The sequence below is a fragment of the Phocoena sinus genome, chromosome 4, assembly GCF_008692025.1.
Source record: "Phocoena sinus isolate mPhoSin1 chromosome 4, mPhoSin1.pri, whole genome shotgun sequence".
NCBI lineage: Eukaryota > Metazoa > Chordata > Mammalia > Artiodactyla > Phocoenidae > Phocoena > Phocoena sinus.
The window spans coordinates 142,163,874-142,176,995 of NC_045766.1; the positions used below are offsets into that span (position 1 = coordinate 142,163,874).

The window sequence follows — 13,122 nt, forward strand, 5'->3', positions numbered from 1 at the left end:
TTTGCAGAGGTAACCAAGATAAGATGGGTCAGACTGGTTGAGGGTGGTCCTAAATCCAGTGACTGGTGTCCTCATAAGGAGAGAACCCAGAGACACAGGGAGAGACCTAGGCAGGGACGGGGTGCTGCAGCTACTATCCAGGATCGCCAAGGGTTGTCGGCAACACCAGAGCTGGGAAATCCGCATCTTGGACTCCAGGCTTCCAGACTGTGAGACAACACATTCCTTTTGTTTTAGCCCCGGTTGTGGTGCTTTGCCTGGGATGCCTCACGGATACCTCCCTCCCTCTCTCACACTGCCACGTGAGCCCACCGGAAGCAGCTCCCAAACTTCCGCCACGATGCACACGTGGGACAGACCAGAACCTCCCAAGCCTGTACGGAGCTGTCTGTAGCCCACGGTGCTCATAAGAGGGATCATCTCCTTGTCAGAACCCTGTTGTTCGGGGGTCGGAAGGAAAGTCAGTGTCAGCTTCTCCCTGCCGCAGGAAGTAATCTTCGTGGCAGCAACAAGCATGTCTGCCCCGGGCAGGACCAGGTGGAGCCGTATGAAAGCCCTGCTCTCCCAGGTCGTGGTGCCACGTGTGAGCCACTTCACGTGGTCCCTCAAGGTCAGGTGGTGAGGATGAACACCCCGAGGACCCACAGCGTGGGTAGAAAAGATTTAAATTCATCGGCCCCCTTCACGAGGTGATACCCCCGACCCCAGGTCAGCAGGACACGCATTCTGATTTGCTTTTCCAAAAGGATGTGGGTGAATCGCACGTGACTCCACTAGGCCGTTCTCTGACGACACATGCTACACAGGCACACACGTGCGTATACACACGCGCGTGCACACACACACCCCGACCTCCGGGAAGAGGCTGCTGGAAGGCAGCCAGCACCGGCACTGTAGCCAGAATCCGGGTTCAAACCCTGATTCCGTCACTCTTCGCACTGTGATTCAGGGAAGCTTCCTTAACCTCTCCGTGCTCCGTTCCCTCTGCCCAAACCCAGGGGCCACAACCTGACCCCCAGGGACCAGGTGGGTGAGTGACGCGTGTGAAGCCGCAGAGCTGGGGGCAGAGCTGCCCGCCAGCAAGCGCCTGGCTTGGGGCAAGCTCTTCTAACGGTTTCTCGGCCCAGATATTCAACCAGCAGACCTACAGACCCACCACGTGGTGTCAGGACCGAGCCCTCAGTGCTCCCCACGCCCGCGGGCCTGCCCGGCCCGACTCTTCTCACTAACACCGGGCTGCTGCGTGCGGCCAAGGGGCCGTGGGTCCCCGCGGGGCGGCAGGACGGCAGGCGCGCTGGGGACAGGGGCCCCCACGTACCGTGGAGCCCAGGGCAGGCCTGCCTCAGCATGGGCTTGTCCATCCTCTTGGCGTAGAAGGCCGCGTACCACACGCGCAGCTCGGTGCCCGGGGGGATGTCGCGCGAGGTGGTGAAGTACACGTCGCTGCCGTGCTGGAAGGCCGTCAGGTTCTGGTGCCCGGGCTCCGCGGCCGGCCGTACCAGCATCATCCAGTTGCAGTCATCCTCGTTGGAGGTGTCGAAGCACACGGGGTGCCCGTCCTTCTGGAACACCTGGGGGTGAGCGCGGCCCGCCGAGGGGCCGGGGCGGGGGCTGGTTATCCACCGGTGTGCGTGTCAGCGTGTGTGTGTGTGTGTGTGTGAGAGAGAGAAGGGGGGCTGCTGAGTGACCAGCCCGGATGGCACCACATCAGAGGCCAAACCGTGCTCCATACAGACCTATTTAGGCATTTACAGTGGTGGGAGGGCAGAGGTAGACCCCTGAACAGGTCAGGCTGATCACAAGCAGAAGGGAAGCAGGAGACACAGCAAAAGGTCAGGTGTCACCGGGAGACCCTAGTTCTCCGCGTGGCTCAGGTGGGAACTGGGACGCCTAATTTCCACCTGTGGCCCAGGTGGGCACCCGGACGCATGCATTCTGCTGCACGGGGAAACCTGAGTTCTGCTCCTAGGCCAGGAGTTATCAGGAGACCTGAGCTCTATGCGTGGCCCAGCTGGGAACTAGGACATCTGAGGTCTACTTGTGGTCCAGGTGTAGAACCTGGACACTCAAGTTCTAATCAGTTTTCAAGTGGGCATGAAGGTGCTTCTTGGGTTCTACTCCCGGCCCAGGTGTGTCATCAGGACACCTCAAGTCTAGGCATGGCCCAGGTGGGAATCAGGACACCTGAGCTCTACTCCAGTTCCAGACGTCATCGGGACACCTGAACTCTATACCTGGCCCAGGTGTCATCAGGACAGCTGAGTTCTACTCACGGCCCATCTGGGCATCAGGACACCCAAGTTCTTTTCCCGGCTCTGTTGCAAGTATGGTCAGTGACTTTAGCAAAGTTCCTCAATCTTTATAAGCTGTGCCCTCATCTGCGAAGCAGCACCACTGCTTTATGGATTAAATGCAAGCAGGGCCCAGGGGGAGAAGCTTGAAAATTTTGAAGTTCAAAGTAACCACATGGAATAGGGGGTTCCTGTCCGCCATTTTCTGATGCAATCATTGCTTCCTCGTTGTAGGAAGAAATCTCCCCCCTCTCCTGGGCTTTCCCTGTAGGGGCTCCCCACTGCTAAGAGCTAGAGGCCCCCTCTGAGGATGGAGCCCTCGGAAGCAAGAGGAGGGGGCAGAGGGGTCCACCAGGTGCCTAGTGACCCTGAGCCGGTGCGGGAACTGCTCCCTCGCCCTCCCTCCACGGGCATAAAGCTGCCCCCAGCACCCAGATAACCAACGCTGAGCCTGTGCTGGAAACAACTCAATACGAGACACAGACCTTCAGAATCTGAGTCGCTGAAAGAAACCATAACAGGCACAAAGGACTTTTTCAAAGGGGCCTTGGCCGACCTCGGGCCCATAGCGATTACGTGCATCAGCCCCAGGCCTCTTTAGCTCACTCCTTCACGTAAAATAACGTCTCTTTCTTTCCTTTCTTTGGAAACAAATCAAGTGCCTTTCCCTCCGCTCTGCTGTGCTGAAATCTGCCCTGTAAACTCAGTTCTCCAAGGACTGGCAGAACTCCGCTGTCACCTAGATCACCTCTGTCCTGAAACACGTGGGTCTCTGCTAAGGGTCTCCAGGAGAGCTCACCTCTCGGGGTAACCATTGCCCGACCAGCACCTGTTCCTCTCTGTTTATTTACAGGTGTCTTTGAAGGCTGGCTGAGGCTGGGGGCGTACTGGGTGCGGGGACAGAGCTGTGACTGACACCCACGTCCCTCGCCTCACGGCGCCTCCGTGGGTCTCACTTTAAGTGATCCAAGCCCTCCCACCGATTTCCTTCCATTTTGTTTTTCTCAGTGTCATATAAAAGCTGCCATTTTCCAGCCTGATGTGCTTTTCAGAGCTGCCAAATTTTGCACTGGCCTCTCATCAAGGCCTCGACAAGACACCTTCCTTTCGAAAGAGCCTTGCAAAGTATCCTACGCTCTGCACCGGTGTGAAAATACTAAAGCACCCCTGCAAAAACACTAACGCACTCCTGCAAAAATCCACAGAAAGCCCCCCCCTCCTAAAGCCTGCGCTGGGGGTCTACTCTTGCAGATGTTTTAAACAGACTCTCTTTAATGTCCTGCAAAATACTAACTTAACTCTGATGCTCTTGTGATATAAAAACAAACTAAAAAAAAATCTGAACATCGTCTTGGAAATTCAGCAGAACGATAAAAGCTGTTTCTAAGACATTTATGAATCACCGGAGCTCAGCGGGCATTGCCCCATCTGCACGAGGAAGGTCACAAAGCAGGGGTTCTGCCTCCCCCACTGGCCCCAGCTTTTACCTTCAATGGAAACGCAGACTCCTTCTCCCATTTGGCGACTCTCCTTGACTCAAATGGGCCAAACTGTGTGCGCTTGACGAGTTGGGTCACAGCAAACACCCCCTCAGCTCCATCTTCCAGGCGTCTGATCTCCAGGTTGGAGGGAAGGGACGACCTAGAAATAGAACAAAGCAAGAGACTCTCGGCCCCGGGCATCCACTGACCGAGGTGCCACCCACACCAGGGGGCAACAGTGTTAGGGAGACGGAAAAGGTCGCTCTCACTGGCCCCCAGAGTGGGCGATAGAGGGGCGTTGACTCAAGGATGTGTTTAAAATCCCCGCCCAGGAGACAGAGCCGATGCGTGTGTGTGTGCGTACACAGGCACACGCACGCGCACACACACACACACACACACACACACACACCCTAAGTGTGGGCTTCAATCGGCCAACAGAGAGAGGAGGACCACAGAGAGACCACGAAGAGGCGCCACGTGTAAAGTACCACGGGGAAGACAAGAAGTGCCCCCGCATTCCAAAGACCAGAAAAGCATTTCCAGCCAGGCTGCACTGGGCTGGTTTCATCGAGGATGTGGCCTTTCTAAGTCAACTCAGAATATCAAGGATGGGGCACGCCTGCCAGGGGGAAGGCATGTGGGCTGGGGCCCTGCGTGAAGGCCAGGGCCAGCCTGGCCCACGTCGGGAGTGGGGCGGACCCCCAGGGCGCCTGGAGCACACACCCCTCCCAGGAGCGAGCAGCGGGGCTGAGACAAGGAACCTATCATAGAGGGACTGATGGCTCCCACGGGAACTTTGTGGGCGACAGGCAACCACTGAAGGTTTTGGAAGAGAGCTCATCAGATCTGTACTTCAGGCGAAATTAGTAATCTCTGCTTTGTGCAGGGAAGTAACAGTAAGACAAGGAAATAAAGAGGCTGGGAAAACCAGCTGGGCGGCTTCTAGGAACTGCGTTGATTAGATGACAATTTTGGTGCCACTACATGCCGGGCCCTAAATCAGGTCACAGCAACTCTCCAAGGGGTAGTTATTCTCTCCACTTCACAGATGAGGCAACTGAGGTGCAGACAGGAGCACGTCTCGTCCGGGTTCAAACAGCTACTACGTGGTAGGTGGGGCTGTGCCCCTCCCCCCCAGGGAAACGTGCACTGGCAGAGCCACGGAGCCCCCTCACCAGATCTAGGTGCTCGTCCAGAAGCTGCCACACCTTTGCCTGGCTGCCCGCATCCCCGCCCCTTGCCCACAGTGGGCGCCTGTTAGACGGCAGGCCTGGGCTCGGACCACAGGGGAGACTGAACAAGCTCGGCCATGGTGGTCAGCGCATAAACCAACCCAGCCCATCAGCTGAACCAGGAACTAGATAAAAAGACATTGACCCTGAAGTGTCTGCAACAAGCCTCGGCTCATCGTGGCGGCAGGAGACTCAGCTCACGGTGGGACGGAGATTTCGGACGGCCTCAAACGTGAGGACAGCCCTTCTCACGGAAGTCTCTCCCACTTCTTCTTTTGCTGTTCCCGCCCCCCTTTTCGTAGACACCCAGGCCACCAGGCTCTTGCAGCAGGTGACATGCCGAAAACCCTGTTTGACAGGCAGGACGATAAAAGCAGCTCAAGATGGTCACTTACCTTGCCCTGCTTAACACAAAGGAGTCTTTGACCATGACCACTGGGCCCAGCTCGGGACATTCAGAGTCGTGGTACTGGCTGCAGTCTTCACACCCTGCAAACAAACATCCCAGCGTCAGAGGGGGCGCTGAGTGGGGAGGGAGACGCCCACAGAGCATCGCGAGGCCTGGGGGTAAGCGACAGTGCTCCCCACGAATGCAAAAAGAGCGCAAGGCAGGATGTGCGCCCCCAGGAGGAAACCCTGCTCCACGACATGCTGCAAAGTAGGCCAAGCCACCTCTATGGGGACGGAGGACAGGGGTGTCCCCAGGGAACGAGCGTAAATGAAAATTCACCAACTTAACCTGTTTATCATAAATCTAACATGTTGTGAGCCTCTTTCGAAAACCTGGGGTTACTTATCTGAGTCAACTGCCACCCCTGCCGAGTGCCCTTTGCCGGGAGTTCTCAGACAGATGCTCCTTTTAAAACGGTACCCAGCAGCACGTTTCTCGTGTAATAAATCGCGGTTCTTAAGACAAGTAAGACCACGTCTAAAGGAGAGAGCTCTTCTCTACTATAGAAACCAAGCGTGGACGTGGCTTTGCCTTCCATGGTGAGGATGGGCCACGGGCCACTTACAGATGAACATGATCTCCTCGTTCCCATCTTCAGCCATCACCGCCACCTGTCAGGACAGAGCGCCGCGTTAGTGATCAGCTTTGGCCAAAGGCATTTTTAAAACTGAAGTACAGTTGATTTACAGTGTTGTGTTAATTTCTGCTGTACCGCAAAGTGATTCAGTTACATTCTTTTTCAGATTCTTTTCCATTGGCGTTTTTTAAAGACAGTCCCTGCTAATGGCCCCCTCGAGCCTGTGTAGGGACTGACTGACTTTGTGCTTTTTAAGAAACTTTTTATTTTATTTTATTGGTCCTGCCACGTGGCTTGCGGGATCTTAGTTCCCCGACCAGAGATTGAACCCGGGCCCCTGGCGGTGGAAGCGTGGAGTCCTAACCACTGGACCGCCAGGGAAGTCCCTGACTTTGTGCTTTAAAGGCAACAGGCAGCAGGGTCCCCTTTATCATGGGTTCGGGTGGGGGCCTTGAAATGTTTTCTAACCGAGAATGATGCTTTTTCATAAGCCACTGATGTGAATGGCTCTGAATTAGGATGTTTTCGTGAACTCAGGCTTTCATCTTTCATATCAACCATCCATTTCCAGTTGTAAAATGAATACACCGCTATTTTAAAAAGCCCGTTTTCTCACTGCCACTTCTATTTTTTCCTCCCTCATGGGACTATGACTTCCTCCGGGGCAATCACATCACACGTGACCTCCATTTTCTTCCACCTGCCAACCTGTGCGTGACACCAAATTTCTCTCGGGGGGACTAAGCGCCTCCTGACATCATGGAGGAGGGCTCGCCTGCTCTCCACAAAACCTTTATCACAACCGGTCACTTCTATCTCCCATTCAACCTTGAGGTTCACCTCCATAGCGGGCAGCTGTGCTCAGGCCCCCTGCATATTCGTGGGCGATCTGAACATGTTCAGATGGGGCCTCAGATTCCTGATCTATAGAATGGAAATGAAAATGCCCACCTCATGTAGTTTTGGGGGGAGCATAAAGTGAGACACACCCCGTATGTGCCACTCAATGATCGTTCCTCTTCCCTCCCACCCCTCCATCCCCAATTAAGCTAACTCAACACGTCCTTCCTGCATCCCACTCCCAGCCAAGCCCGAGTGTATCACTAGGTACCTTTCTGGGGAAGTACACAGGCCGGCCGCTCCATGAATGCCGATGCCACACGCCCTCTGCCCCATTTCCACCCCGGGAGCTTGCGAAGAATGAAGAGCAGACAGATGCAAAGTCCAAATGAAAACTGATTTGCTGAATACATGATTAGTTGAAAGGTCCACCACAGAAGAGTGAATTAGTTACAAGGAAACAAGGCAGAGAGATGGCGTTTCCAATTTGCCCCTAAAATGCCAAGGATCAACAACCAGGGCATATTTTTTCCCCAAACACAGCACAGTTTTTTCTGTTCCTGGGGACACCCCTTTACATTACAAGATGCCTCATGTGGCCTCAGCACGTTTAACTTGGTGTTTCCTGGTTGATGGGCTCCACAGGTGGGGTCAGGGGCCAGTCTGGAACAGGGGCAACGGCTGGTCACGGAGCAAAAGGAGAAGAGGGGCAAAGAGGCAGAGGAAACACGTGAAAACCCGCTTTCATGAGCTGCTGAGGTGCCCCCAGGAGCTTGAGAGCCGTCCGCCCATCAGCAGGAACCCACTCTACCCACCAACACCAGCTCACGGTCAAGGAAGTTGTACAAGAACAGTGGGCTCTTAAGGGAGCCCTCAAACTGCTTACAAAGCTGGCAGCATCGGAGGGTGCGGACAAACGGAACCGTTCTGGCCTTCCCCGTGGCCCAGTGTGGCCGCCTCCCCTGTGCCTGCCTCTGGTCTGGCCTCTCAAGGCTTCCATGTCTTGGCTACTGTAAATAGTGCTGCTGTGGACACTGGGGTGCATGTATCTTTTCAAATTAGACTTTTCTCTGGATGTATGTCCAGGGGCGGGATTGCTGGGTCATATGGTAGCTCTATTTTTAGTTTTTTAAGGAACCTCCATACTGTTCTCCATAGTGGCTGTACCAATTTACATTCCCACCAACAGTGCAAGTGTTCCCTTTTCTCCACACCCTCTCCAGCATCTGTTATTTGTAGACTTTTTAATCATGGCCATTCTGACTGGTGTGAGGTGGTACCTCATTGTAGTTTTGATTTGCATTTCTCTAATAATTAGCGATGTTGAGCATCTTTTCATGTGCCTGTTGGCCATCCGTATGTCGTCTTTGGAGAAATGTCTATTTAAGTCTTCTGCCCATTTTTGGATTGGCTTGTTTGTTTTTTTGTTACTGACTTGTATGAGCTGTTTGTGTGTTTTGGAAATCAAGTCGCATCGTTTGCAAATATTTTCTCCCACTTCATAGGTTGTCTTTTCGTTGTGTTTATGGTTTCCTTTGCTGTGCAAAAGCGTATGAGTTTGATTAGGTCCCATCTGTTTATTTTTGCTTTTATTTCTACTGCCTTGGGAGACTAAGAAAACACTGCTATGGTTTCTGTCAGAGAATGTTTTGCCTATGTTCTCTTCTAGGAGTTTTATGGTGTCATGTCTTATATTTAAGTCTTTAAGCCATTCTGAGTTTATTTTTGTGAATGGTGTGAGGGTGTGTTCTAACTTCACTGATTTACATGTGGCTGCCCAACTTTCCCAACATCACCAGCTGAAGACACTGTCTTTTCTCCATTGTATATTCTTGCCTCTTTTGTTGAGATTAATCGACTATAGGTGTATGGGTTTATTTCTGGGCTCTCTATTCTGTTCCATTGATCCATATGTCTGTTTTTGTGCCAATACCATGATGTTTTGATTACTGTAGCTTTGTGGTATTATCTGAAGTCTGAGAGTTATGCCCCCAGCTTTGTTCTTTTTCCTCCGGATTGCTTTGGTAATTCTGCATCTTTTATGGTTCCATATAAATTTTAGGATTATTTGTTCTAGTTCTGTGAAAAATGTCACAGATAATTTGGTAGGGACAATTAATCTGTAGATTGCTTTGGGTAGTATGGCCATTTTAACAATATTAATTCTTCTAATCCAAGAGCATGGGATATCTTTCCATTTCTTTAAATAATCTTTTAATTTCCTTTATCAATGTTTTATAGTTCTCAGCATGTAAGTCTTCTACCTCCCTGATCAGGTTTATTCCTACGTACTTTTTTTGGGGTGGGGGAATGCGATTTTAAAAGAGATTGTTCATTTTTTACTTTCCCTTTCTAATATTTCACTGTTAGTGTGAAGAAATGCAACAGATTTCTGTTTGTTAATCTTGTATCCTGCTACTTTGATGAATTCGTTTATCAGTTCTAGTAGTTTTTGTGTGGCACCTTTAGGGTCTTCTACATAGTGTCATGTCATTTGCATATAATGACAATTTTACCTCTTCCCTTCCAGTATGGATATCTTTTATTTCTTTTTCTTGTCTGAGTGCTATGGCTAGGACTTCCAATACTACGTTGAACAGAAGTGGTGAGAGTGGGCACCCTTGTCTTGTTGCAGATTTTAGCAGGAAGTCTTTCAGCTTTTCACTGTCGAGTATTATGTTGGTTGTGGGTTTGTCATACATAACTTTTATAAAGGAGCCTCCTGAAGTCTGTGTTGTGCTGGCAAAATCCCTCTGGTGTGCAGAATGCTCCTTTGCAGAAGGGAAGTCCAGTCTCCAGACTTCTGCAGCATGTAAGAAATCTCAGACCAAGGGATTGTAAATAGTACTGTTGTAGGGAAAATGACAGAAAAATAGTCAAAGTGTGATATTCAGCCATTTTAACCACCGATCCTGGGGAAACTTACTTATATCAGTGGTTCTCAGTGTGGTCCCTGGACCATCAAACAGTAGCACCAGCAGCACCTGGGAATTTCTCAGAAATGTGAATTCTTGGGCCCCTCCCCAGACCTGCTGGGCTGGGGCCCTGCACTCTGTGTATTTGCAAACCTCCAGGTTATCCTGATGCGGCTCAAGTCTGAGAACTGCTGCTTAACATTCAATCTTTTTAACACTTACATGATTACTACTGCAAAAAGCATTGGGGCACCACAGTAATCATGTCAGGAAATGAGATTTGTCATGAGGGTCAGTTAGGCTTAGACCAGGAGTATCTGTGTGTAACTTGGTGGGAAACGGGGAGCAAGGGGAGATCTGGGGCAGATGCTCTCTGTGACACCTGAGGTTTACTCGACAGCCCCCATGATTACAACTGTTAAAAACAATTCTGAAAAAGAAGACTAAAGTGAGAGAAATCAGTTTACCTGGTTCAAGCTTAATTATAAAGGACAGTAATAAGGACTTTGGTATTGGTAGAGGGATAGACACACAGATCAATGGAAATGGAGAACAGACTCACAGAAATATGCTCGACTGATTTTGGACAAAGGGGAAAAGCAGCTCAGTGGAGGAAGGATGGTCTTTTCAACAAACGGTGCTGGGGCAACTGGACATGCAGAGGCAGAAAAAAAAAAAAAAGAACTGTGACCTCACATCTCACACAAAGATTAATTCATAATGGATCAGAGACTTAAAACATAAAACAGTAAATTTTTTTTAGAAAAACAGGAGAAAATCCTTGAGATCTAGAACTAGCCAGTTTTTAGACTTGTCACCAAAATCATAGTTTACTAAAGGAAAATCGATAAATGGGACTTTACCAAAATTCAACATTTTTGCTCTACCGAAGATGTTGTTAAGAGGATGAACAGACAATGTAAAGACCAGGAGACATTTTTGCAAACCACGTAACCATATGCAGAATATGCAAAGAACTCTCAAAACCCAATAGTAAAATTGCAAACAAGCCAATTAGAAAATGGGCAAAAGACATGAATAGACATTTCATCAACAAAAACACTGGAATGGCAAATAAGCACGTGAAAAGATGTCCAATGTCATTAGCTGCCATGGAAACGCAAGCAGAAACCGCAAGGACACCACTCCACACCTTTCAGAACGGCGGGATGCCAGTGGGGATGAGGGGACCGGGGCATCTGTGTTCGCTGGTGGGAGAAGAAATCCATTTGACGGTTTCTGATAAAACCAACACGGCCTACGACCCAGCAATGGCACTGGTGGGTGGTTATCCCAGAGAAATGAAAACTGACATCCACAAAAAACCTGTACATGACTACTGAGGGTAGCTTTATTCCTAAGAGCCTAAACTGGAAACAACCCAGAGTCCCTCACTGGGTGACTGGTTAAACAATCTAATCTGTGGTCCATCCACAGCCTGGAAAACTAACCAGCAACTAAAAACACGCAACTACGGACACACACAACCGACCTTGAATCCCCAGAGTGCTGCTGGGTGAAAAACGCCAGTCCTCAGAGGTTACGCGCCGTATGACCCCATTCACGTAACATTCTTGAAATGACAAAATTATTGAGGAGGGGACTAGAGCACTGGTTGGTGGGGGTAAAGGAGGGAGAGGGGTGGGAGGAAAGAGGGAGAGGCTATAAGGGGGCACCAGGGGGCTCCTTGCGGGGCTGGAACGTTCTGTATCTGGACTGCGTCAAGGTGACCATCCCTGCTGCCACCCGGTACTGGAGTTGTGCAAGATGGTACCACTGGGGGAAACTGGATGAAGCATACACGGATCTCTCTGTGTTCTTTCTTATAACCACCTGGGAACCTACAGTGATCTCATCAAAGTCAGTGAAATCAAATCACTGGAGTTCAAAAGCAACTTCCAGCACAATGCGTGGGAATGGTCTGGATCCTGGTGGAGATAAAGCACATATGACTTTTATCGGACCACTGGATATCTGAACACCGACTGGATATCTGACCAGATTTTGACCATGTTAAGGAACCAGTGTTAAATGTTTTAGGTGGGTAACAGTATTGTGGTTACTTTTAGAGTCCTTCTCCTGTAGAGACACAGACTGAAATATTTACAAATGCAATGATGTGACCAGGGTTTGCCTCGAGGTCCTACCGGTGGGGAGTCCTGGACGGGGTGGAGGGGGCAGTCAGACCCGGGCGACAGCAGCTGAGCTGGTGATGGACACGTGCGGTCGGCCGTTGCCTGCGGGTCCACTGTTTTGTGTGTTCGTACTAAAGCTATTTGTAAATGGTGCCGACACACTCTTCCCAGGTCCTCCTCTTCCACTGACTCTGCATCCTGCCCCCAGAGGTGGCCTTGGACGCATGCCAAGCCCACTAAACATCTTTTTCTTCACCTCACTTGACCTCTGGGTCACACCGGATGTGGCTGATTGCTCTCCTCTCCTCCACAGCCACTCCTCTCCCAGCCAACCGCACCGAGCTGCTCTCTCGCGGCGCTCCGTCCCCTGGGGTATCCTCCTCTACCACCCGGTCGCTGTCTTAGCTCCCACGGGCTCAGCACTTGCCCCTTCTCATCCCTCCTCGTGCTGGACCCCTTCCCAGGCAGTCACACCTGCTTCTGTGGCTGCTGCTAATACCACATGGACACTGGTGACCCTACTCGGGGTCCCACACGTACACCCAGCTCCCCGGCCGCACCTCCGCCTGGAAGCCAGCGGCAGCTCAAGGCGCCCAAAACAAACTCTGGGCCACTCCCAACTTCCCTGCCTGGTGCTCCGAGGGCCACGGGGGGCCGAGTCTGGCTCTCAGGCAGGTGGTCAGGGACCTCCTACGGCTGCGAACGTTCATCACCCAGAACTTCGATGCAGGCAGACACCCTGCCGCCACCCTCAGCTCAGACGGCCCAGAAACCTCATTGGACTGTTGTCAGTTTCACACAAATTTTCTATAAAAACACAGTGCAGTTCTACAGATCGCCTGCCGCTGGGAGTGTTCCCCAGCCTGCCGCTGGTCAAACACCACCTGGAGAGGAAAGAGAGGGTAAGACGAGCCTCCCCCACGTCCCAGCACAGACCAGCTCGATCCAGATTCCCCGGGAAACAGGTCCTGGAAGGGGAACCACACACCAAACGTGGCACAGAACACTCTTTACCACAACGATCGCTCAGATTCCAAGTCCTCAAAGTACCTCCTGTACGTGGTCGGACAGTGTTCCTCCTTCCGAGACAGGCTTGTCTCACTCAGCATCACGTCCTCAAGGTTCATCTACGTTGGACTGTGTGTCAGAATGGCCGTCCTATTAAAGGCTGAATAATACCCCGTCATTATTCACCTG

At 51.4% G+C, this 13,122-nt stretch overlaps 1 protein-coding gene across 2 annotated transcripts in view; it reads right to left on the reverse strand.

Moving 5' to 3' along the window:
- The window catches only part of PRDM15 (PR/SET domain 15), a 58,872-nt gene that overhangs the window by 38,163 nt on the left and 7,587 nt on the right, over window positions 1–13,122 (reverse strand). For both annotated transcript variants that reach the window (XM_032630891.1, XM_032630892.1), the window contains exons 2-5: window positions 6,024–6,069; window positions 5,403–5,496; window positions 3,779–3,932; window positions 1,319–1,571 (exon numbers count right to left, since the gene is read on the reverse strand). In XM_032630891.1, coding sequence (XP_032486782.1) covers window positions 1,319–1,571; window positions 3,779–3,932; window positions 5,403–5,496; window positions 6,024–6,060 — 538 coding nt within the window. In that variant the 5' untranslated portion in view covers window positions 6,061–6,069. The remainder of the gene's footprint in view (window positions 1–1,318; window positions 1,572–3,778; window positions 3,933–5,402; window positions 5,497–6,023; window positions 6,070–13,122) is intronic.